The sequence below is a fragment of the Centruroides sculpturatus genome, unplaced genomic scaffold (genome assembly GCF_000671375.1).
Source record: "Centruroides sculpturatus isolate CEXI.00-Female unplaced genomic scaffold, Cexi_2.0 scaffold600, whole genome shotgun sequence".
NCBI classification, from domain to species: domain Eukaryota; kingdom Metazoa; phylum Arthropoda; class Arachnida; order Scorpiones; family Buthidae; genus Centruroides; species Centruroides sculpturatus.
Genome location: NW_019384814.1, coordinates 171,834 through 198,725, shown reverse-complemented (window position 1 = coordinate 198,725; position 26,892 = coordinate 171,834). Strand labels below are relative to the sequence as shown.

Sequence of the window (26,892 nt, the reverse complement as noted above, 5' to 3'; positions counted from 1 at the left end):
TGATCTGCTTTAGTTCATCCTCACAGAAAAGCATAATGCCTCACAGAAAACCAAACTTAGGTCGTCGTACTCGCAGAGTTAGCGCCATCTGTTGGACATAAAAGCCTTAATTCTAGATGATATCTTTTTATTTATATGAATGTTTAACGGAATAATATACAGCCTATGTCCACCCTGAAGGTCCATTCTAAATATTGGTGAAAGAATTTTTGAAATCGGATGAGTAGTTTCGAAGATTACCTCCTACATCCAAACTTACAAATTTTACCTCTTTATAATATTAGTATAGATAATACCTACTAAAAAAGTAGTAGCTATTGAATGCTTAAATTACTTCAATGTAATAGTCAACTTTCTTTGTTCAGATAAAGTAAAAAATATAGTAATTTTAAAATGTCAAAAAGTGCAGTCAGGTTTATTAGATTAAATGTTTTTTTGAGACTATAATTATTTCATCATCAAATATTTAACTCAAAAATAACTTATTCTAACAGAGAATAATAAATTTGAATATTTGCAGGCATTTAAAATGCTTAGTGCTTGTATCTGTTCACATTTGTTGATTTCTGTTCAAATACATTATTTTTATGAGTTGACAAAGTTTTTTTTGAATATTTTAGAAACAAATTTTTTTAAAATTTAAATGTATATTAAGTTAAACATTTTTAGAAATGTACCAATTAATCATTTGCTAATTTTTAATCATACTAATCAGTTTCTCCACCAAGTAATCATTACATGATGGTTAATTCTTCTGTAATTGGTAAATAAACATTCCATTAGAAAAAGAAAACATAATTTTAATTTAAAAAGTAATAAATTTAATAATTATAAAACTTTTATAAACCTGATTTTTACAAGGTTTGTGGTTGTTTATACTTGTATATATATATATATACATACCATGCCAGGTTAAAGCAATAGCCTGCTGAGTGCTATAGTGGGAGTTACAGGTCCTGAGCATTGAGTCATCCTCAATCAGTGCCACAAGTAACCAGTATGGTTATATCTAAATTAATAGTTCTGAAAGCAAGGATTGGACAGATTTTTTTGAAAAAAGATTTAGTTAATGCAACCAAATGATATATGGGAGTTGTGGATTCAAGTCTAGCACTTCAGGCTATTTTTTTTTTTCAGAACCTTCTAAATCAATTATTAAATTTATCAAGAGATGGTATCTAATACCTATCACTAGGCCAAATTACCTGAAATTTAATTAGAAGTTAGTAGCATTAATATTGCCTTATGTAATCTGACAACTGTTTGGCTCAAAGTTTAAAGAAATGGTTAATAATGATAATTCAGAATAATCATGGCAACATATCCAGTTTTGTTAGAAACTGACTTTTTTGCATCTGTATTTTCAGTCTGAAATTTTTATTTAAATTGAAAGTATTATACAGTGGGTGATTGGTTAACAAACATAATCCGACGTAAAACTTAACACGTGCCCATCTGACAGTCTCGCGAAGACTATAAAAAATTATTTGTCAGAAAGGTAAACAAAAAGCTAGAATTACAAGGGAGAGTTCAAAATTCAGAGGAATACTATCTGATCGGTATCAGGTTGAGCATTGATGTTGATGTCTCCTGTGCTTTGAAAGGTTTCGAATTGTTACCTGAAGACAAGGGAAAATCAATCAATATTCGTTATTTTCCATCGCCTCTTTTTATGTTTGTTGTCCGATCATAAAAATCTTCCGTGAAAGTGTTCATTATCCGATTTGTTCACTATCTGAACTGTTCGTTAACTGATCACCCACTGTATTACTATACTAATAAATTTGGTGTTCCTGTGCACCTGGAAAAGTCAGGGATTTTCATTAATGTTCAAAAAAAGTGGTGGAAAGTCAGAATTTGATAAAAATTGTCAAAGTCAGGGAGTTTGTTTCCTTGATTGCCTTGTTGATTTTTTTTGCTGACAGTATGGCTGACCAAGTGTAGCTGTCTGCAAGCAGCAAGAAGTATTGTGATACAATGCAACTTATGAAAAGGGGTAGCAGAATATTTTCATGATCCAAAATTTAACCCAAACATACACAAAATTTCCCCAAAATTATGGCGCACAAAAATATACAAGCATATATCAATATCAATTGTTGTTTTTAAATTTTAAAATACTTTTTGATTTTAAAACTGCTGTATTAATTATGTAGTATTATAAGTTGAGAGAAAAATACTCTTAATAATCTAATGTTGATAAAAATTTTTTGAAATATTTTAACATAATCTCTCTCAATTTACACTTTCAATTTGAGGACAGGTGTTAATGAACTAATGAAAAAAAATATAACAAAGAACTAAAAATGATAAATAACTTAATATTAATTCAAATGGTATTATTTATCATTTTTCATTTTAATAATTTTGATCACATAACAAAACAGTTTCTGATTTCTGAAACTTTTCCTCAGTTTATTAATATTAATATTTTATAAAGTTTGGAAATTTTATTAATGGACAAATTTAATAAATTTATACTTTTGTACATGGATTATACAGAATTTTTTAATAATAATTAATGGTTTTTTCTTTTTTTTTCAAAGCCCTGAAGTTTTAGTTATGAGTTAATAACAGTATAAATTATTTTTATTTAATAAAACATTTTAGTTTTATATAGAGAAGACATGATAATTCTGTCTTATTTTTTTTTTTTCAATTTTACTAATTCATTGATTATAAAAAATATATAACTGTTAATTAGAAAAAATAAAAATTTAAAAAGTTGTAGAAGCAAGTGAATGTTCTTAGTAAGTCAAGTGATGTTTTATTTTGTTAATGTGCTGTACCATAAGGGACGTGAGGGTCAGGAAAAGTCATGGAATTTAAAAGAAAAATTTGAGTAGGAACCCAATAAATTTTTAGAAATATATATCTATAAGTATGCTTACCAGATGTCCCGCTTTGACTGGGACTGTCCCAGTTTGATAATGTGGTCCCTGTGTCTTGGCCAGTTTGTCATTTTGTTCCGGTTATTTGATAAAATTTTTAAGTGCCAAATATACAAGAAGCAAAAATAGCTCAGTCTCAGGTAAAATGGCAATTTGGCATCTAAAATGTCTCCTCTGTTACACTTACTGTTGTCAATCTAGATATTTTGTATCTAGATCTAAGTACAGGTAATCCCCATATAACATGGCACTTCTATAGCATGGATTCGCTCTAACACAGTTTGAGAATTGGGAACATCCCCCATATAACACGGTGGTTTTATAGCATGGGTTCACTCTAATGTGGTTTGAAAATTGGGTAAAACCCTCATATAACATGAAATGTAATAAAGGGTGCCTTCTTTTATACTTCCGCGTAACTCTGCGCGAGCATTCTAATTGTTTTCCTGGATACTTTGAATACTCTTTCAACAATAATCTATTTAATGGTTAAATTTTACAATTGGAACCCTTCTTTTGCCTCTAAAAGCTCATTTTAGAATTATAGATTCCTCCATCATTCCTAAATGCCTACAAACAGCAGTGCACTCACGTTGCAGAGCAACCGCTATTAACGAACGAATCCAACAACTGTTACCAGTTGATGATGCTCATGCTGAGATCATCATATAGGATGAATAATCCTCTGGTAAAATATTTACATAAATAATAAGTATTTTACCTATGAAAAAAATGAATAGTAAATCCGATTTTAAATAAGGATTTAACAGCATATTTTTTAATTTTTGGAACCTAACCCCTTTTTTCGCACTAGTTCTTTGTTTCTTATAACATGGATTTGCATAACACGGCAATTTTTTGGAACGTAACTCCCGTGTTATAAGGGGGGTTACCTGTACTTTTAATGTTGTCTAGATGTTTCCCTAAAATTTATAGCATATGGTCTAATGAATTTAGATGTTTTATTTTTTCTTCCAGATATTTTTTCACAGAATTTATAATAGCATGAGATCCAGATATTTTTATTTCATTTTTTTAGATATTTTGTTTCAATTAGAGTTGGCAACACAAACTTATTCTGGCCACGTCATTGTTTTTCTTGTCTTTTCTTAGTCAAGTTCAAATTGCTAGTCGGCATTTGCGATTCTTTTTGGCATTTTGGAGATTAAATTAATTTAATGTACAGTGCAAAATAAACAGTTTGTTTACTGATGAATTACAAAAGGATTATCTGTTTTGAAAAAGTTTGTGATCATATTGACAAAATGAAATATGAACTGTGCTTTTTAGAATTTTCAGTAACTCATGGTGGGCATTTGGACATTAAAAATCACTTGAAATGTGCGAAACAGGTATGCCTAGTAGCAGCGGAAGGAACTTCCTCAAATATATTGTCATATTTTAATGTTACTGATTTAAGTGACAAAGAATTTTTAAAGAAAGTTCACACTAATGATAAATATTAATAAGTTCTTAATAATAAGATATTAAAATTTGCTTTTAACTTGTTTTTTGTTAACAACTTCTTTATTTAGCCTTTTCAATCATAGGTACTTATCCTAATAAGTTTTATTTTCTGTTGTGACTATTTTCTCAAAATTGTCCTGGTTTGAGAAAAAAAGTATTGTAAGCCTATATCTATAAGGAATAAGCTTCAATCTCACTCATAGCCAATTATAACATATGATTGATTAATTTTCAATGCCATCTGTTTATTTTTGAATGAAATTTTTCTTTTTTAAACAAGTAGATTGTTATTTCTTATTGTTTTGTTAACTACATCACATTTAAAAGAATGTCTGACGTGGAAGCAATTGTGACAATTGATTGTCCTTGTTTCACAAGGGATGAAATTAAACAAAACAGAACAGCATATAGAATAGTCAAATACAGTTTCAGTATATTTTTTGTTTATATAAAAATTTATGTTCTATAGTTTAAATTGCTGTATCATACATAATACAAAATGCCTAATAATGAATTTATTAGATAGATCAATATGTAAATTTTAAATTTTTATTTAAAACTTACTAATCTTTTAACTAAAAAGTAACTGTAGTAAGTAATTTCTTAAGAAAATTTTTTCCTTCTTTTTATATAAATATTTTAAAGTGATTTTCTAAATTATTAGATAAAATACTAATTTCAAATATTTTTCAGAGGAAAAATGAAGGTGAGAAAAAGAAGTTTTGAAAATTAATGAGGTGACAAGTATAAAAATGTCATCAAATATTATTCCAATGCTTCCATCCACACCACCACCATTAGATACATCAATAGAAAGTGATGATGATGAATTTGGAAATTTTACAGCAGCTTTAGGGGAATTTAGTGATAATTTAAATGGTGTTCAGCAAAGTGATCAATTAGACAAGGAGAGTAAAAATGAGAAAATCAGTTCTGATTATTTTGTGCAATCACAAAATGATGTTAATATTCAAAAGACAGAAATTCATATAAATCATTTTTCAAATTTCTCTAAAGTTGCTGTTGAAAATGAAGAAGAAGAAATTATTCCAGAAATTGAAGGAACTCTACCAGGAAAAACTATTTCATTACAAAATGGAAAATGTGAAAGAATTTCTGCAGAAATATCACTTAATATTCAATCAAGTAAGATTGATAAATATAACTGTAAAGAATATATTCCAATTAGTGACTCAAAATCTTTAAGCAATTCACCTGCCACAATTCAGGAAAGTACCTATTATTCAAAACAAGTTGAAAGTAGAAGTGAAATAGAAAATTTAACTGATGAGGAAACAGTACCTGTAGTAGTGACTTCACTTGAAAGACTTTCTCCAGATTTTGAAATAAACACCGAAGAATTGGCTACAACTGTAGAATGTAAAACTGAAAATTTTCTGGATTCTGAAAATATCAAAAAAAGTGAAATTGAAAGTTCTTTAGGGAAATCAGAATTTGTGATAAAAGATTTTAATGATGAAAATGAAATATTAAAAAACAGGGTAGAACAATCACAATCACAGAATTTATCTGATTTATCTAAAGAGCAAAACACACTTTCATTGCCTATTGTTCCTAAGAGCTCTGAAGAAAAATCATTCCAACAAAAATGTGATAAAGAAAACTTTGAAATTAGTCCAATTTCTATTAGTGAAAAATTTGTTTCAGCATCAGATGCCAGTAGTGAAGTATCCAATTTCGAAACTGCTAAGTCATCTCCTACAACTTCGAGTATTTGTGATAAACATCAAACAATCGAAAATAGTGAAAATCATAAAATTGATAATTCATTTGATCAAGAAGTAAATAGAGATTTGATTGACGAAAAGTTTTATGACTATGAATCGTCACCGATAAATAAAGGTGATGTTCTATTACAAGAAAATTCTGAATGTATAGATGATGATTTTGCCAACTTTCAGCAAGCAGAAGAAGAAAGTCAAATCTCATCACACGAGAGAGAAATTGAACCACTTGAATTAAATCCTCCTGATTCGACAGAAGATAGTTGTCCTATTAGTGATCCTATTGGTGATTCAGATGATTTTGCAGATTTTACACAAGCAACTGCAGAAGAAAATGATTTTGCTGATTTTGAAGGTGCTTCCTGGTCACAATGTCAAGATGACTTTGCAGATTTTGAACATGCATCATTTGTGAAAGACAATACAGTAAAGGAAGAAATTTGTGAATCAGAAAATTTTGAGGCTGATTCTTCTAATCTTGTAAGTGTTGTTTTGAAAGTTATTTTAATTTTATTAATTTTAAATGTTTTTTTACTTTTTTTACACAAATTATTTATTATGAAAAATGCTCAATAATTTTTATAATTTTTCTAATGCTATTCATCAACATTTGTAATTGAATGATGCTTATATTTTATTGTTGTCTGTCTAGTAAAAGAACTTATTAATTACCATAAAACATAATAGTCATGGATGATATCAAAATGATTAGCAAATCATTTACTAATTTTTATATGTATATGTATTTCTATATTATTAATACTCTATCATTATTAGAGATAGAACTAGGGTTTCTCAAATGGGATCACGGTTTTTTTTAACCTGGGAAATTCTTCTCATCCTGGGAAATCCTGCAAATTTCTTAAAAGTTCACTTTCTTCTTATTCTGTGTTAAGGTTGAGGAAATTTTGCAAATAGAAAGTATAATTAACTCATAAACTGTCAGAATACATTTGTATTTATTAATTTTAAACCTACTTAGTTTTTTAAATTTTTGCTCATGTCACAAATGGTCAATAATTAATATGTAGCTTATTTGTGGCAGGACTCTGAAAATTCTTTACTTGTCAGAACCTGTAATATCTGAAATAATTGTGCTTATGCTGTCTTAATTTTTAACCGTGCACAGTACCTTCAATATCTGCATAATGCCAGGTTAGGCAAATTGGGCAAAGATACAAATGAGTATGAAGTCTGCAAGTATGAAGTTTTTTCATAAACCTGATTATTAAAGACAAATGAACTACCAAATTATTGGGCTATAAGCTTGATGTTTCTATTAAAGCAGTTGAGGTAGACAAATCAAAAATACTAGAGAGTAAAAGAAGTACTACAATCTTGAAAACAAACTAGAAATTTTCCAGGCTAAAGTGAAAAAACATATAACATCTGTCTTTTTTAAATGCATTAAACATGATTCCACTCACATCAATTGAATCAGAAAGGGCATTCTCGGTAGCAGGACTTTTCATTACTAAAATAAGAATCAGATAGAGTGATCAGAGTATTGACCAATTGACCATCTTTGCTTTTTAAAATCTTAATACAAAATATTATTGTAAATTTTTATAATATGTTTTATTTAAAAAACAAAAATTACCTTTTAAGTTAGAAGTTTGATCTAAGTTCATTTTTTTGTTTTAATTTTCAACTCAATTTAAAGTATTTTTGTCGTTGTTGTTGTTGTATGCAGTTTCCAGCAAACTTTAATAATTTTTATTTATTTGTGAAAATTTCTATGTAATTCAAAGGTAATTTTTATATATCTTACACATCATTATTAATATGATTTTGGAGGTTGCAGAACATATTAAATTACTCTAAAAAATGAAAAATAATTATATCATTTGATTTCAAGATATTTTGCATATCTTAAAAATAATTAATTCTATCCTGGGAAACAGTTCACTGTTTTCTCGAAATCCAAGGACAAGCAAAAGACCAGGAAATGAGAAACCCTAGATAGAACTAATAAAGGTTTATTTTCATTAGTATTTCCTAAGAATAAAATAAATTGTTAGATGCATTTAAAAATCTTTTCAAATGCAAGAAATATTTACATTTTTTTTAATAAGAGTGAGCTTTTTTCTATTTTATAAATTTTGTTTCTATATAATTAGTACTTCTATAAATATTCCACATATTAAATAATATTTTATAATGAATTTTCACATCTATAAAAATAAAGTTGCTATAAATGCTTCAGAAAATATTCATTTTAAAAGTTATTTATATAAAAATTTGATACATTAATCTAAAATTTATTCTTAATTTCCCCAAAGATGAGTCAGAAAGCTTGAAAGTTAAGATTAATTCCTGTCACGTTATATAAAATGAAATAATTTGACATGAATTAAATTATACAGAAATTTTAATAGCTGAAATGCATAAGAAACTACCTGGATGATTTATGCATGTTTTCAACATGCATATGTACGTGAAAGATTGGGTAATCTGATCCTTTGTAGAATTTATAGGATGAGAAAAGAGGTCATCATAGATGGATTTAGGTCATCTTGTTGTGAGCCAACCCTAACTAAGTCATGATTTAAAATATTCCAAAAGTTGTTTGGAATATTTTATGTCTCTGATTATGAGTCAGGAAAGCTTGATTGCCTTTGCAAAAATGCACAAGGAGAGAAATTCAGACCTGTTGTTGAGAAGTGTCAGGCACCTACATGTTTATTAGAAAGAGAACTGCAAAAATATATTACTTCAAACTCATCAAACTATAATTTCTTAGTCATCTACTCAAGAGTCACTGATAGAGAATATATCTAATATCAACCTTATGGAAGAGGAAACAGCTACCACTTTTGACTATGAAAGCCTATACTCTTCCATTAAACTTGATCCTTGTGTATGACCTTAAAGGAATTTCTTACGTGGTCTTTCTCCTCTGTCTCTCTCTCTGTCTCCCCCCAACTCCATAAACTTCACAAAAGATATAGAAGAAATGACAAATCTTGTTTGCTATTTTTTATTCTTCATGTTTAAGGGAAAGATATAGAGATAAAGAAGAGGAATACTGATGGGCAGCCTTTTAGCTAGAATCTTGTGCAAGTTAGTACTAAGACAGCTGGAAACATCTATCTTATCAAACTTTATCAATTTTGTTATTTTATATAAGAGGTACTGTACAGTACATTGACAATATGTTAGTTTTATGGAAAAATGATGATAAAAATTCATACAGTCTGCATCTGAAATTAGAACAATAGAGCAGTACATACATCAGTCCATTTTCTTGACATTACATTATCAAGAGCAAATCTACACCAATGTTTATATCAAACCAACTACTCACCATTTATACATTCTGCCTCCTCATTTAATCTGCTCTATTACAAACTATCAGCATTCAGAGCTTTGATTAAACATACCCATGTTCATTGCACATCCATTTGAGACAGATATAATTCAAATTTAAAAAATAGAAACATCATTGGGTTACAAGAAATTAATTCTCAGTCTCATCAATACTATCATGTAAGCAAATAAAGTATCATCAAGCAGTAAAAGATTTACTAAATTTATGTTCTCATCTCCTTTTTGAAGTCAGTCATCAATGAATTGGCTAGAACAGCAGTTCCCAACTTATTTTAATAAAAATCTTACATCATCATCTAATGTTTGCTGGAAAAATCATTTATTAAACAAGCATTTTTAACCTATTATCATACACCATCTTCAGGTTTTTAAATTTGATAATAAATCTTTACAAAAATGGAATATTCATATATTCAAATTTACATTTAAATTTGTAAAATTCCAATTACAAATTTAAACTCATACAAATAAAATAAACGAATGATTAAGGAAAATTAAATAAAAAATATTAGATAAAATTTTTAAAGAAATATAATATAATTTAAAAATAAAAGTAAATTGAAATGTGATTGCAAGATCATATATGACTTGGGTTTTTCTGCCCCAATTTCTTTTCTATTATGTATTTTCATGCTGAGGGCAATGTGTTTACATCCTTGGCATTCAGATTTGATCATTAATTTTGCTCTTACATATTTCTACTTTTTACATGTTTTTTGCAAAAGATGGAGAGCATACTGTTTTTACAATGTTCACTTTGATTGATTATCGAATTTAAAAACCTGAAGATGGCTTATGATAGTAGGTTGAAAATGTTTGTTTAATAAACAGTTTTAATTGTAGAACTCTTTTTGCCTTGATAAAAAGTTTTGAAACCTGACAATTTTTACTGATTACAAATAAAACAACAAATGAAAAAACTGAAAATAATTTATTTAACATACAAAAAAATATAATAATGGAAAAGCAAATAATAATAATTCAAATTAGTAATTAATGGAAAGGATTCATTTTTTTGCATATGATTTCATCAACTGATGTGGTGGGAACTCCACTAGCAGGAGAACTGAATGCACTTGATTTTTTTTGTGAATTGCTAAATGAGCACTTTAAGTATTTAAATATTGTTGGAGATGGAGTTCATTTCTTTAAATGGATTGAACTCCATCTCCAACAATGGAATGAACACTTTAGTTGGATAAGAAAGAATTGAATACATAGTTTGATTCTCAAACCATTAGACTCAATGGATTTATTTTCCAAAATGTGAGTTGTGCATAGGTTTTTTTTATTCCTAATTTTTCATATATATTTTAAATTATTAATTAAACCTCTAAAACTAATTTTATTGTGCAACTTCAAATTTTATTGGCAGAACCATAGGGTTCCATGAAACACAAGTTTGGAACCACTGGACTAGAACAAATAAGTCAAGAATAGTTTATAAAAAGAACCCAACTATTTATAGAATTCTAATAAATGATAGTCCCAAAAAATGTACAGAACTGTTATCTACAGAATCCCTACTAAGTTGGATAATATAGGGCTGCAAACAGCATACATTGGATATCAGCAGAAACTTAGAATAGAGATTCCATGAACATAAATATGATGCCCAGAATAAATGTAGCTACAGTTATAGCATGGGTTTTGTCATCCAAGACAAATAGGACATACAGGATAATTACATAAACTGTCATATAGGATTATTTGTGACCACAGCATCTTTTCTAATAGTTAATTAAAGGACCTGAAGGGAACTCTCCTTGTGTATGTGTTACATACACTTGACATTACTTGTCAACAATTACCATATACTTGACAACAGAATTAGTTCTCAAATTTTAGTAGTAATTCATTTAGGAAATTTGGTATTTTAACTCAAAAAATCCAATTACATTTGGCTTATATAAAGTTTATGCATATTTAATAAGATATATTGATTTTTCTGTAGTTATTACTATAGTTTTATTAGAAAACTTTATTTTATAATAAACCATATTAATTAGTTATTTGTTAAAAAATTATAATTGTTGAATAGCTGTAAATTAAAAATAATAATTTTGATTCATTAAATAAAATTTTTTTTTAATGTAATTTTTATATTTTTGATACATGCTATAGCAAAACTCTTGCATTTGGTATTAGTAACATTTATAAAAGTATTAATATTTATAATTATTATNAGATTTGATTTCTTGAATTCTTTTATAAAAATATTTATTGGTTTTATAAGAAATTAGGTACAAGATTTCTGTTAGAATTGATATAGTGCATTGATTATTGTTATATTATTTGAATTTTCTTTATAAAAAAGTAAATTCATTTTGTAGTTATATGTTATTAAATATATTATTATTAATTTAGGTAACAGAAAGAGCAAAAAATAAAATTACGCTTTTGATACATAGCACTTTTCCAATTATTCAAATTGAAACAAAATTAGATACTGATGAAACATCCCCCTTTATCAATGAAATAAATCATACTAGTATGCTGTTAAAAGGTCGATCAAGGAGGTAAGAGTACTTAATCTATATTATTATTATATAAATATTGAAAATGATTAAGATCATAGACTAAATGTAAATATAATAGAATATAAATAAATATATAGTCAAACTTTGATTTAGTACACTCTTTTTGTTCGTTTTTGGAACTGGTGCTAAATTGAGTGTGATGATAAAGTGAAGTATCTCAAACAGTAAGAACTTCATATAATAACAGGATCTATACATAAGTTTAAGTTTGAGAGTTGTGATTTAGTGATGATCAGCAGATGAGCCTGGCATTGCCCTGGCAAAAAACAACAACAAAGAATTTTGGATGACACTATGTATTCCCAAAAGATATCATAAATGAAGGAGTTGTTCATCCTAACAAGAGTTGTGGATATATACAGTATGCTTCAATGTGCATTAACTATTGACTTCTATTGATGTTTTTAATCTTTGAAGAATCTATTATTTACAAAAAGCATCATTTTAATATGGCTGCATGCTATAATGCCAGAAGTTTTTATTTTCTTAAAAGGAATTTCGATGTAAATGCAAAAACTTGTAGATTTAATTTCAATCAATTCTGCAACATGTATATTTTTCGAAAAAAAAAATAGATTTTATTGTGGAATTTTTATGGGAGTTTCAAAAAAATATAATGGAGGTGTTTGATCTCAAAAATTTTTCTATGAGTGAAAAATATTTTTTATCATTTATTATATGAAGCAATTTTATGTTAAGAAATAGCCTTCTTCTCAAAAACTGGATTAATGACTAAGTACTGTACACCGAACAAATTTTAGAATGTTTGATGTAATTACATTCTAATTTTAGAATGATGTTGATCTGAAGCCGATCTTGTGTAAGATTGAAAAAGTTTGTCAATTATTAACAAACATTAAAATTATTTACTGGATTATAAAGGTTTTATTTGGTGTACTTAATTTTACATTAGTTTCATCTAAATCAGATAAGTATTTCTATATGAAACTGTAAAAATACTACTTGACATGTTTAACTTAAAGACTAATTTCACCCCTAAAAATGTTTATTTGCCAATGAAAAAGAATGTATCTCTCTTACATATTATATAATATCAAAAACTAGCAATCATCAGAATCGGAGAGGGACACTTGGGTGATGTTCCTTACCATTATAAATGTTAAGATTATGATATCTTGATTTTATCCAAAATATATAAAAGTACAAACTAAAATGGGAATTCTACATGAATTGAAAATAAACTATATTGTGTTATCCGATTTTTTTCTGTTTGTGTTTCCAGCTTTATGTAATATTGACTATTTAAAGAAGTTTTAAATTTGTATTTTTAATATTTGTTGTTCACTAATTCTGTTTATCACAAAGTTTGTGCACTTGTTTATAACGTTACCCGCATCGTGGATTGTATCCAGCGTGCTATAAAAATAAGTAAATAAAAAAAAATACATTGGTCTCAGACAACGTTGTAAAAATAGGATTACTTTCATTTATTTACTTTTGATCATGCAAACCTCGTTTCACTTTTTCATAGCCCATACGTAGTATGGCTATGTATTATGATGATTGTGTTGCAATTGTTTTGTTCCTTCTTAACGTTATTTGAGCAATAATAAAGAAAAATTAAATGTTGCAGTATTTTATAGTTTTACTTTAATTTTAAAAGTCAACAGAGTTCTAAACATCATTTTTAGAGACTATTTTACAGAATAATAAGTTGCAAAAACTACAGAAAATAAATTATAAAATAAAGTTTTCAGATCTGTTCGAGTATTTAATTTACACGTAGCTGTGTTGTGGTGGAGATACATAAACTCGTTGCACTTGATAGACTTACGTTTCGTCTTGTTCTGTGTTCTCTTTGTATTTTTTGTATTTTAGGTTTCACGTTCAGTNCGTTTACAATCGTTCTATAATCAAACCAATATGCAATAACAAATTCAAATTTAAAATGGTTTGAACATTTGGTTAAAAAATCGAAATATATAAAAATATTTATAACAATGTCTGAAATGTTATCAATTTAATACAGCTAAGTACTCAATGAAGACTAAATTTAGTTGAAAACAAAAAATCACATCTAAAATAGTACAGTAGAAGCCATTCTTCAGGTTAATCCTCTCCCTCTCCCCAGCAGGGGGATTTTGAAAAATCCCTTCTTAGTATGCATTTTCATGACACCCTAACTGTGTACCAATTTCACCTCTAGGTTCAGTGGTTTGCTCTGGGCAATGATGAATCAATCAGTCAGTCAGTCAGGACAAGTAATTTTATATATTTAGATTTAATAAAATGTTATATGTGGTACTGTACATTCAGAAAGTTTGTGGAAAAGATTTTTATCACCTTTATTGATTCTATATACATTTAGATAGCATTACTCTCAAACTATTCATCTTCTGAAGTAACACACTTCATTCAGTGGTCATATAATTTTTTGAAAACATCCTGCAACCTTTAGGTCTGTTCCAAGAGATAGAGGGGCAACCCATTCTCTTTGTATTCCACAGACTGTCTCCCATCCATAAACAGCTAGTGCCATTTGTTTACAGCAGTTTTCCTAATAGCTTGTCTGCAGCTTAAGAGCTTAATCTGCAGAAAACATTTCCAGAGTCTGTTGAGGTGTCTTCTTCAAAAGGACACAAAATTTGATGTTTGTTCTTCATTAGATTTTGGACATTTTTACATTAAACCTTATTCCCAAATCTGACTTTTACCATGTCACAAAATACATGCATAGATATGTTGCAAACTGATTGTGATATCACCATCTCATGTTCTGTAACTCAGTACATACAGGTAGGCCTCCTACAATGCGGTAGATACGTTCCTTGAAAATACCACGTTGTCGGAAATTGTGTTATAGGAGACGCCAACTTAATACAAAAACTGGGATTCGATTCTAAAAAAGAAAAAAACATTTGAATGGCATTTTTTGAATTTTTCAAACCAGCCATTGCTAGCTACAAATTTAACACTGGTTTCATCAGCTGACAACTGTCCCATTTGTTTTAAATAATCAAATATTTTTAAGGCTTTGTGTTTAAGTGCAGTTTTATTTAAAGGCAACCGTTTCTTGTTCATATCTTCTACCCATAATATGCTTGTTCCATTTTTTCCATTATAGGTGCTCTTGGACGTGCAACATTTTTCACAAGAATAGATGATCCGAATGTGACTGAATTCCTAATCTTTTCTTTTGATTGCTTAATCAACCGAATAGTCAACTCATTTAAATTAAAATGCCTACCAATATCAGCTATCCGCTCTTGATTTTTAATTCAATCCAAAATTTCTATCTTTGTTTGAAGAGATGTAAATTTCCTTTTTAACGACGGTACTTTCATTTCATTTGGCATTGTTAAAATTTTTTCAATCAGTTTTGTGGACAGTAAAAATCACAAAAAATAACTTTCCTTCAGTATGTTGTTAAAAATGTACACCCAATAGAAGTTTATACTGTATTTTGGACCATTTTTGAGGTCCACACCTATTGAAAGAGTATAAATGATCGAAAATTTAGTGATATATTTGAGTGTTTACGGTAACTGATGCACATCTGTCTAGAAACCTGTCTTCCCCTAAAACGTTCATGGGAACGACATGTCAATGTTGACAAACAGCTGTTTTCAAGGACATTTAGCTCTGTACAGTACACTGAACTGCAGCTCGTATCATGTGATCCGTTGTGATTTTTCTGTTATGTGAAAGATAGTTTGTTTCTAAATACCGTAAACCGCATTGTAAGAGAATTCCCGCAATTTTCCAACCGCGTTGGAGCAAAAATGCGTTGTAACGGTACCACGTTGTAAGAGGGCCTACCTGTAGTTGTCAGTTATTTTAAAAAATCTGAGTCATTCTCACTCCATCTACACACATTACAGACAATTTTACAAACTTTTTGAACATACCGTATATAACTTAATACATAATAATTTACCAACTTAGAGTTAGTTTGTTTATTTGTGTCAGTGCCAATTACAGAACTCTAAATGTGATGTACTTTCATTAATGTGGCAATTAATTATTATGATTATATTTTAACTTTATATATATCAATTTCTATTTTGATTCTGAATACTATAAATAACAACAGAATCACACTGTTAAATGTAAGTTTTGTGTTTGAATCCTTCTTTGGCAGAAGTTTTTTCAAATATAACAAATTTTAATTAAATGGATTCTCATTTATTTATCATTAATTAAAATTTTAGAAGATAAATTATTTAATGATTAAATCACTTAGTTAGTTCAGTCATAATCTGGTGATTTTTCAACAATTAATGAAATTTGTAAAATATCTTTTGAATTTTAAAAACAAAATTTTATTTATTGCAGAGTAATTTATTTACTAAATATTACATTTATATTATTTTAAGAATAACAAATTGTTTATTATTGGATTTTGTACTGAAATAACTTTAGATTATTATTTATTACTTTGTATTTATTTATCAACTTCTACATTTTTTAATGTGCTAATTTATAATTATTTATGTTTAGTTTTTTATTCTTAAACTAAAATTTGAAAATATTCACTTTAAAGTTTGTATTACTTCTGGATAAAACATTTTATTTAATAATTACGTACATAATCTCTCTCTGCATGTACAGTATATACCTCTTTTTTAAGCCATGAATAGAAATAGACAGTTATTGGAAATTGATTGATTGTTAGTTTATTAAATTTGTACAGAATGAAAATATGTTAATTTTATTGTTAAATATAGAAATATTTTATAATAAGTATAAACATCCTACATAAATTAATCTGAACTTAATAATGGATAAAATTAATTTACATCAGATTAGATATTGTTATCACATCATTAAGTATAGAACATTAAGTATAGAATCTTATAATTACTGATAAATGAAAGTGAATTTGTTAAATGCAGAAAATGAAATGGAGTTATCAAAACTAATGTAACGAATGCTTCATGCACTATTTTAACAATTGCACTCATATTTATATTGCAATTTGTAATAATTTTTTAAACAATATTAATTTTGTTTTTTTGCATGTGCTTGCACGCACACACAAAGCAAAAATAAATTAAAAAAACTAAAAATAATAATTTAGAAACTTAATAAAGGATAGTCAATGGTAATGCAAAATGTAAATGCTATTATTTAAAATAATGTAAAGCAAATTGATAAAAAAAGAATTAAAAATAGTTAGGGAAGCTTAAATTAATCATCCAATGAATAGTGTAACAATTTACATGTCAAGGCTTGAATTTCCGTGTCTTGTAGAGCCATATTTGAATTTATTCAGATTTTTTTTGGTAATATACTCAATGTCCTCCCTTTCAAATGCACCATTTTATTTTTTTGTAAGAAATCTGCTTTTACTTAGACATTTCATGTGAGTGAGTGAGTGAGTCAGTCAGTCATTCATTCAGTCAATCATTGAGTGAGATCAACATAGCTTTATTATATAAATAATTTATACATGCTTTATTTACCAGAAAATCAAGTAAAATACACAAAGTTTCATATTTTTTTAAAAAAATTGTTACTATTTTAAAATATGTGAATTATTTTATAAAATAAATGGAAGGTAGTAAATTATAATGGATTTAAATAAAGAATATTTTATCAGGTTGGCATTGACATGTGAATTTTTACTTATAATTGAGGGGCTGAGTGGAAAAGCAGCATATTCTACAAAACTACAAGAAATGAGTTACTAACAAATTTGGATTTAGGCACCATTGATCCGTCTTCTAAGAAACTTTCACAGATCAGGTTGTATATCCACATTAATAAAGCACTACACATTACAATGAAACACGAATTCTTCTTATTCTTGTAAACTTCCTAATGCGAGATATGCTGTTTTTCACTCAGCCCCTCAATTGTTAGTATTAGTCCAATATAAAAGGTTGTGTATGATGCATCCTGTATGACTATTGCAATGTTCAACAGAGAATGCCATAAATTTTCTTTACATTTTATTTTAATATTACTTATAGATAAAATATATTTGGATTTTATTAATTTGCTGCCAGAAATATATTTGGATTTTATTAATTTGCCAGAAGCATTTTCTACAGACATTGAATCAGAAAAATCCAAAACAATTGCATAAAAAAAATAACTTTACACAACTGTTTTGTTATAATAAAGAAATTCAGTAAAAAAATAATTGTTTGAATGTATTTTATAGATTTTTATTTTATACAAATATTTTAATATATTGTTAGTCTAAAAATGTAATTATTTTAAATTATCACAATTTAGTTGCGCAATCCATCCGTCCCCATCTATGCCTCAAGTCTTGGTCTTTTAGAACCAACCAAAGGTCCTGCACAATCTCCAAAGCAACAATTAGCTGAAAGGAAACATATCTCATCTCAAGTAAGCAAAAAGAGTAATTAAAATTATTTTTTTGTTTATTAAAAACAAATTGTAAAATAAAAATTTTATTAAATTCTCAATATTTTTTTTTTCTTAGGAATCTGTACCTCCAGTACATTTTGACTGGAGTGACAGTGGACTGGTTAATCCTTTAGATACAACACAAATCCATAATTTATTTGATCTTGATTTTTTTGTTACTCAGGATAATTCATTATCAAGTACTACAGATAATTCAACTTCCAGTAAGTAAAACAAAAATATTAATTTGTTTTTATTTTTAAAACAACTTAATTATTTAATTAGAAATTTTAAAATATTTTTAATATTTATATGTCCAGAAAGTCTAGCCAATTCTCCATGAACTACAAAATTAAATCTTGTACACTTTTAATGGCTATCATTAGAAAAATATGAAACTTTAAAAATTTTGTATTGGAGAGTGCAAATCAAGATAAGAACATTTTGAATTAACTGGTTATATGATATGTACAAATATAAAGGAAACACATCTGGAGTTAAAAAGATTTCCTCTACTAAAATATATTTAATTAATGGAGTATTTTCAACCTCTCTTAATAGATCATCTTCAATTAGAACAGGAAATAAATTAACTGAACAACATAAATAAAATAAATACAAATTTTTAAACGTAATGTAAACTAATAAGAAAAATAACAAAAGTAATAACATACAAATATAAAGAATAACGAAAAATAAAGTAAAAATAACGTAAAATTAATTTATTTATTTTAGTTTATAATTACTACTTACGTTATGCATATGTGGTGATTAAAAATAAAATTCTGTTTTAGGGAAAATCTAACAATAACTACAATACAGCATTTAATACTACTAACATTTATTTATTTTTTTTCTTTTTAAAGGTACATATTTATATTGTAGTATTTTATAATATTTCCAAATTTTTTGTATACCTTAATTTGCACTTCCCTTCTTACTTTGAATTTGGTGTCAGTTGCTAAATTGTGCCCTTTTTGTAACCATGTTTATTTTTTCCTTTCAAATTATTATTAATAATGCTTCGTTGTTTCTTGAGAAACATGTTATGAGGACAAAAATATTACCAGATAGTTTTGTCTATTCATTCAAAGATGGATTCCGATAAAAGGGAGACAGTCCCACTCTCCCCTTTTTTTCTTTTCATGTCAGTTCCAATTGGCTGTAGCAGAAGCTTAATTATATTTTTTTTTAGTTAGTTGAATAAGAGTGATTAAAAATAGAATTACTATGGTTAATTGATATTTTTTTAAAAAAATACAAGTTAACTTTTAGTAGTAGTAGTGTTTTTAACACATTAAATTCGAATTTGAAATGCATGTTCCTCATATAATGATTAGAATTAGTTTTAGATATTATTTGTATTACTGAATTATTCAGCAAATCAACTACAAAAGAAATAAATATTGTTTAAACAATTCCTATAACAACTGATATTGCCATTATTATTAATAATGATTTTTCTTTATATAGAACTGGAAGATGAATTATTGGGACCGTCCACTGTCCATTCTCAAAATGGCGATAATACTTCTCCACTGATTAAGCAAATTCTAGCTAGCACTAAGTCAACGATCTGTCCTTCGTTGCAAAAACAGTGTACACGTCCACCTGATTTAAGTGACGAAGTTATTAGAGTACTGGATAAGTTACCAGATTTGTCTTTCATGCAGGCAAAAGTGTTGATGTTTCCCGTTCACAATCTTTCTGATCACTGAGAAACAATGTATAGAAGAAAATGTAGTAGACAATTCAACTCTTAATTTATCTGTCTGTCTTATATATATATATGTGCAAATTTTTTAAAGGTCTGGTTCAGATTTTATATTTTTGATTGCTCTGTTATTTTATGCTTCTTAATTTATGCACTAATTTAAAATTCAATTTACATTTTTGAAAATTTCAATTTTGGTTATATTAGTTACCTTATACTGTTAGTTGTTGTTTTATTATTATTATTATTATATATTTGTTTGTTCCTAAATGATAATTTCTGGGAAAATAGAATTGTCAGAATATAACCAAGTGCCCATAATGTGTACAGTTGCATATTATTATGGGTTAAACAAATGCTAATTTTTCAAATATTTACTCCAGAAATTTGGTTGTCTGAACACAGCCTAGAAATAATCAAACAAATCCAATTTGGACAATTTTAAATCACTTCTACATGTAATTTATTATAATTGCAAACAAAGATGCAGTTCTAAATTTTGCTCAATTTGAAAAAACATGCCATTTAGTTTTTCTGCATGCAGTATAAAATCTAAAAATATTAATATGTAATTTTGAGATATAATTATGATATTATATATAAAGGGAACAATTTAGGGATATATTTTTAACTTTACAGATTAATTAATAACAGGATTGTTTTTAAAAAAATGACAAAAATAAAATTATTCTTCAAAATGCAGAAATAGATTGCTTAATGCACATTTTGTGTTTATTAATAATCAAGTTTACATTAATACACAGTATATTTTTTTTTTCTTTGTAAATGATAACATTCCAATCACATGTTGCAAATAAAAAGTTGCAATCATTACCTAGTGGTTTTTGCAATAAGCTTTTGTAGAAAAAACATCTGCCAAAACTTCTGTAGAAGTTACAAAAACAATTTAATAGATTAGGATAAAGATGAATTCATTGTATTTACACTCACATTACAATAAATTTCAAATGGCTGTGTATAGAATACAGTGAATTAGAAACTCTTTTCCATTATCATATGTATAAAGTCAAAAGATTATATATAAATACATATATATATATATTATAAAGAAAGTTATATATATTGCTGTTTACAGGAAAAAAAAGAGCATATATCCCCACTAGTGTTTACACTGAGTGGTATTATGTACTTATATTTAGTGATAATTTTATCATTGAACGTGGTGGCAGTTGTTTAGAGAGAAGATTTATGCAAACTCTCGTAATTTGGAAAGTCGGGATTGACGTAGTTGCCACAGTTCGACAGATAAGTATAATTTAAGAAAATTTATTTTAACAGGAATACAAAAATAAGAAGGAACTAAAATGTAAGTTCTGAAATGTGATTTGTACAATATTTTGAATTATGTTATGTAGAATATTCAGTAGTTTGTCCCAATATTGCTGTAAATACAAAAGAAAAATATTGTATTGATTTTTAAGAGTATAGAAGTTTTTCTTTTGAAAAGGAATAAAATTCAATTGATTTTTACTGTTGTGTAAGTTTTATCAACTTCATAGATAATTTCAGAATACACAGCACTCTTGATGAATCAAACTAATGAATGCTAAGGAAATTTAAATTACCAAAATTTTATTACAAATTCACATTTTTAACCAATACAAATTCTTAAGTTGAAAATGTCAGTTTTGCTTAAAATCTACCCCAAGTTAGTTATAGAATAATGCCATTTGAAAAATAATAATTGGGCTTTTGAAGGGGTGGGATTGGTGAGGTTGAGTTAGGAGAGGGTGATAAAACAATGGCCTTAGTAACTAAAATGTACATTTATTGACCTCAGTATTTACAATAACAAAACTGCAAAATGGAAAAAAATTACTTGGGCTAAAGTTAATGGGTGTGATGCCGACATGTTTGTCCAATAGACATAACTTACATTTGCCACTTTGCTACACCAAAACCATGGCACCTTTCTCAAATGTCTCTTCAGTGGCATCATCTACAGCAGGAATGGGCAACCCGCCGCCCGCATTAATATTTTTTGCAGCACATGTCGCATAAAATATAAATTTCCCAGCTTAAGGAAGTATGCAGCAAAAATTCAAATTTTATTTCTACAACTTACATATGTGAATAGTTTTTCTGCAATGAATTTACAGTTGACCCCCCCATAACACTTGATTTTTCCGTTTTATGTGAATTCTATGTTGTACGAGTCACTTAGATTTTACAAATACGTGAGCTGTTCACAGCCAGGCACACATATTTGTAAAATCTAAGTGACTCGTACAACATAGAATTCATATAAAACGGAAAAATCAACAGTGTTGTAGGGGGGGGTCGACTGTAGTAAAAATTAAAACAAACTGGCTAACACACACATTGAAACTAGCAGTGACTAATATTTAACCAAATATTTCCAAAATGTAAAACATATAAGTTCCAGAAGCTAAATTAAGTATACATATGCTAATTTATAATTATATATAAATAAATAATTGTGATTTACTGGCATTTTTTTTCTTTTCTCTTGTATGTGGCCTGCATCAGTTCAAAAGTTTTAAAATGCAGCCCTTACATAGGAAAAGGTTGCCCATCTCTGATCTACAGGATAAGAGCTTTAATTCGATAACTGAACCATGGTTTTTAGCCACAACTGTTTACTCAAACCAAGTTGGATAAACTGAAACGCTCTTTCAATTAATATATATATACAGTAGTGTCGATTATCTGAATCAATTGGGGACTGGGGTTGTTCGGAAGATCGATGTTTCGGATAACCGATTATGTATGAAAAATATATTAATTTATCCCATCTTGACATTTTTCTCCGTTGCGTGTCGCTTCGTGTTGAATTTTCGTCGATGTTAAGCCTAACGAAGACTATTGTATCGTTAAAAATTATTTTTTTATTTTGTACAAACAAAATAAATATATTGAAAAATATAAAAACAATAAAAAATATACTTCAGAAGTTAATTTAGTATCAAAAACGTAAAATATTTGAGTAGCCCAAGACAGCCAAAGATTGCAGCGCCACAGCACTGGCAAAAATTAAAATTTGCTGACTGGAATTCTTTCGGATGATTGACTTGGATAATCAACGCTCTACTGTATATAGTTGTCAATGTTCAATAAGGCCTATTTCTGTAACTTCAAAATTTTACTCTTAGATAATACAATTAAAGTTATAAAAAGAAAAAAATTATTTTGGATTAGATAGTAAATATTAATTGATCCAACAAAAAATATTGTTAAGTTTAAAATAAACTAGGGCAAAGTTCACAAAAACTTAATTTACAGAAATTTGTAATAATTTATTATCAGATATGTGGAATTTTGTATTCACAAAGCATTGTAAAAAAATCCTGAATAATCTTATATTTAATACCTTTACACTAGACAAAACTTCTAATCGAGACAGATTGTCATTAAATCTCTCTTAGACTTTAAACTGCTTATAGAATATTTTACTGAAAGATCTCATGCATTGTAATTTGTCATTGCCTTTTACAAAATATTTTAAAAACAGTTTGTCCATTTCTTTCAAAGTAAGATGACTTGACAGTATCAAAGTTGCCCAAGTCTTAGTTTGCTGTTATATTCAGGCAGTAGTTTACTCTAATAAGTATTATAATTCTAATGAAATAAATATATCAACAGTCTTTTCTTTTTTCTATATCAATCATGCAGATAGTGAAAAAATTCTAAATATGCATGACTACAAAACAATTAGCAATTTTGATTTAATATTACCAACTAGTGATGTCATCAGACGCATGCTATCTCACATTTACAACACACAATAAAGTGTTATGTTTAATAAATGTAAGTTTTTTGTAACTACAGTAGAGTGTCGATTTTCCGAAAGTCAATCATCCGAAAGAATTCCATTCGGCAAATTTAAATTTTTGCCAGTGCTATGGCACTTCAATCTTTGGCTATGTCTTGGGCTACTCAAATATTTTACGTTTTTGATACTAAATTAACATCTGAAGTATAATTTTTTATTGTTTTTATATTTTTCAATATATTTATTTTGTTTGTACAAAATAAAAAAATAATTTTTAACGATACAATAGTCTTTGTTAGGCTTAACATCGATGAAAATTCAACGCAAAGCAACACGCAACGGATAAAAATTTTAACATCGGATACGTTAAAGTATTTTTTCGTACATAAATCAGTTATCCGAACAACCCAAGTCCCCAATTGATTCGGAAAATCGACGCTCTACTGTATATTAGAGAGATACTGTGTGTTATCTTATAAATATTTGTGAATCTGATCCTAGTTTATGAACGTTTTCAAATCAGAAAAAATTATATACTAAAAAATATATATAATACAATGATCTATTAGACCCTCTTCTGTTAAATTTGTAAACAAGTAACTTTATACAGTAGTCCCGAAAACTCGGCCTAACGTGGACCGAAGGGTGGCAGGTTTGTGAAAATGCTGGGTTATCCGGGAATGGGGTTAAAAAAGTGTTTCTTCAACATACTGTACTGTACTTGTATGTATTGTTTGCTTGAGAATACAACGGAGAATAAACTGCCCAAACAAAGAAAAGTATGTACTTTATGAAGGCATAGAGGCTTTACTGCATGAAAATGAAAATTAATGAATACAGTGTACAGTAATTTACCTGATAAGTATTTTTCAGAGGTCTGTCTTATGAGGCATAAAGCTGTCTATAATGAAAATTAACTAGCCGACTTTGCAAAAACTGGCTACTTTTTTTTTTTAAAGAAATACATAATGTCCTGTTGTCTTCCGCAATGCACTCTGCATTTTGCTGCTTCATCACGAAGACGACATTGGAACAGTAAGTCCATTACCGATGCACCTTGTTCAAAATAGTGAAGGGCGGTTTCGACAGCCTTTAGTCCCTCACTATGTGATATTTTAGGAGCTTGTATGGTGGAGTCCTCAACATCGTCTTCATCATTTTCCGGCATTTTTTCATTAACTGACAGCACCAATAATTTCTGCATATAATGTCTTGCTTGGTATCAATTCTGGAACCATTGTTTGACGTCATTTTCATTGGCTTCTGCACATCCTGGAACTCTCTTCAGGAGGTTGAGTAAGTTTACATTTTCTGCATCATCATGTTCAACGAACTCATTTCCCTCATGATCAAGGAGTTTATGCCAGGAACGAACTAGTGTTAATGGCTCTAACTCGTTCCAGGCGTCCCCCACCCAGCCAACAACATCCAATAGGTTAATTTTCTTTAAGTTCTGGATAAGACCTTGACCATCATTGTTTGCAGAAAGAAGAATGGAAAACAGTTTGTGCCAGGTTATCGAGTGCCAAGTTTTCGGAACTCTAATGTACATAGAAATTTCTATTGTAATTTCTGATATAACACTATTTTATTGGTAGTGGTGTACTATGTGATGCTTTGTTAACTTAAATACGATGACTACGTTCAGCAGACTTGACAATTCTGGAGCGGTTGAATATTTTTCTGCTGAACACCCTCTATAGTAGCGCTCTTTTGGAATATGTTTGGTGTTTTTATGTCGCATTTGGTGGCATCTTTCATTTACACTACCTGCAGCTACCTGAAACTGACCAATGAGGCTTTTTGTTCCAATGCAATGTCTCATCGTTCAGCAGATCTAGGATTCTATGTAACAGCTACTGATTTGCTCAGTTACAACTGTTGAGTCTGCTGATTGCAGCCAATGTTACATAGTCTATTGTTATGCAGATTTAGAGATGATTTTGATGAAGATACTACAACAATCTTGGTTAGACCACTGTTGCACTAAAATTTTTGCTTGCATTTAAGTAAATAATGTTACATTCATAATTGTAACAGTGTTGTATAAGTTTTACTACATTGGTTTAATTATCACACACGCTATAAACAGTCAAAACTGCTAAAGAGGTCATCTTACTCTGTCAGACTTTCCTCAGTGCTATTTTGGGAAAAATAAGACTGAATGGTAAATGAGAGGTACTGTATATATTTTGAAAGGTCAATAATATCCATAGCTTTATTTGAATTTATTAACCTTAGCTTCATCCCAAAATATTCTAACCAACATTTTTTAGATCATGTATGTTTGTCCTTTCTCTTTTGCCTTTTAACAAGATTTACATTATTACTGGACTCAAATCTGAATATTATTATTTAACACTATTTCAATGGATCTTCAACAGATAGCTTCAATAATGTAATGCGACTGAAAGCAACAAGATTCATATCCTTGACAAATTTATAATTACTTATTTTGTCAAAAAAGGTTGTGCACTTACAAAAATGGCTCATTTTCCATACTTTTGAGACACAAAAGTTCACTATTACAACTAACGTTGGACATCTTTGTTGTTACATGTAATCTTGGGTCTTGGACCAATGTTGCACTCTAGCAAAAGGGAAATTCATTTCAGAAAAAAGATTATTGGTTCCAAAAAAAGTGTAGAATGTGAATTTGGTCTAACCCATTTTGTAGGAAGATAGTTTACATCAGTGATTGGCAACCTTTCTCACCTCACAGACCACTAAACTCACAATTTTGAATCCTGCAGACCATTACAAATTTTTTTAAACAATACAAAATCTGTAGAATAATGATCACAAAAGTTCAATTTTACTATATTAATATGAAACTCTCATGTTTAATTATAACAAATTAATGCAAGCCTAAAGTTCATTGCTGCTTGTTTGAAACAAGTTATGGATTCTTCGCACTTTTCCACGAAGGACAACAATCGCACTCACAATATTGTTTATTGTTCATTATTTATCGATAACAGTCACTTCATTTTTGGTTTTAGATTCGAATAAAAAACCCCAATGAGTGAAAAACCAACTAAGCATTTTGCATGTCTTTCGTAATACTTCGCATAACCTTAGGTTGATCAATGTTCAAATTTCTCTACTG

General features: G+C 28.3%; 1 protein-coding gene across 1 annotated transcript in view; it reads left to right on the top strand.

The window, feature by feature from the left end:
* Window positions 1-22,078, top strand: part of LOC111629817 (aftiphilin-like) — a 40,005-nt gene extending 17,927 nt beyond the window's left edge. The window contains exons 2-7 of the mRNA XM_023373725.1: window positions 5,052-6,583; window positions 11,801-11,952; window positions 16,028-16,043; window positions 18,178-18,294; window positions 18,392-18,539; window positions 19,789-22,078. Coding sequence (XP_023229493.1) covers window positions 5,111-6,583; window positions 11,801-11,952; window positions 16,028-16,043; window positions 18,178-18,294; window positions 18,392-18,539; window positions 19,789-20,033 — 2,151 coding nt within the window. The 5' untranslated portion in view covers window positions 5,052-5,110 and the 3' untranslated portion in view covers window positions 20,034-22,078. The remainder of the gene's footprint in view (window positions 1-5,051; window positions 6,584-11,800; window positions 11,953-16,027; window positions 16,044-18,177; window positions 18,295-18,391; window positions 18,540-19,788) is intronic.
* Window positions 22,079-26,892: the final 4,814 nt, after the last annotated feature.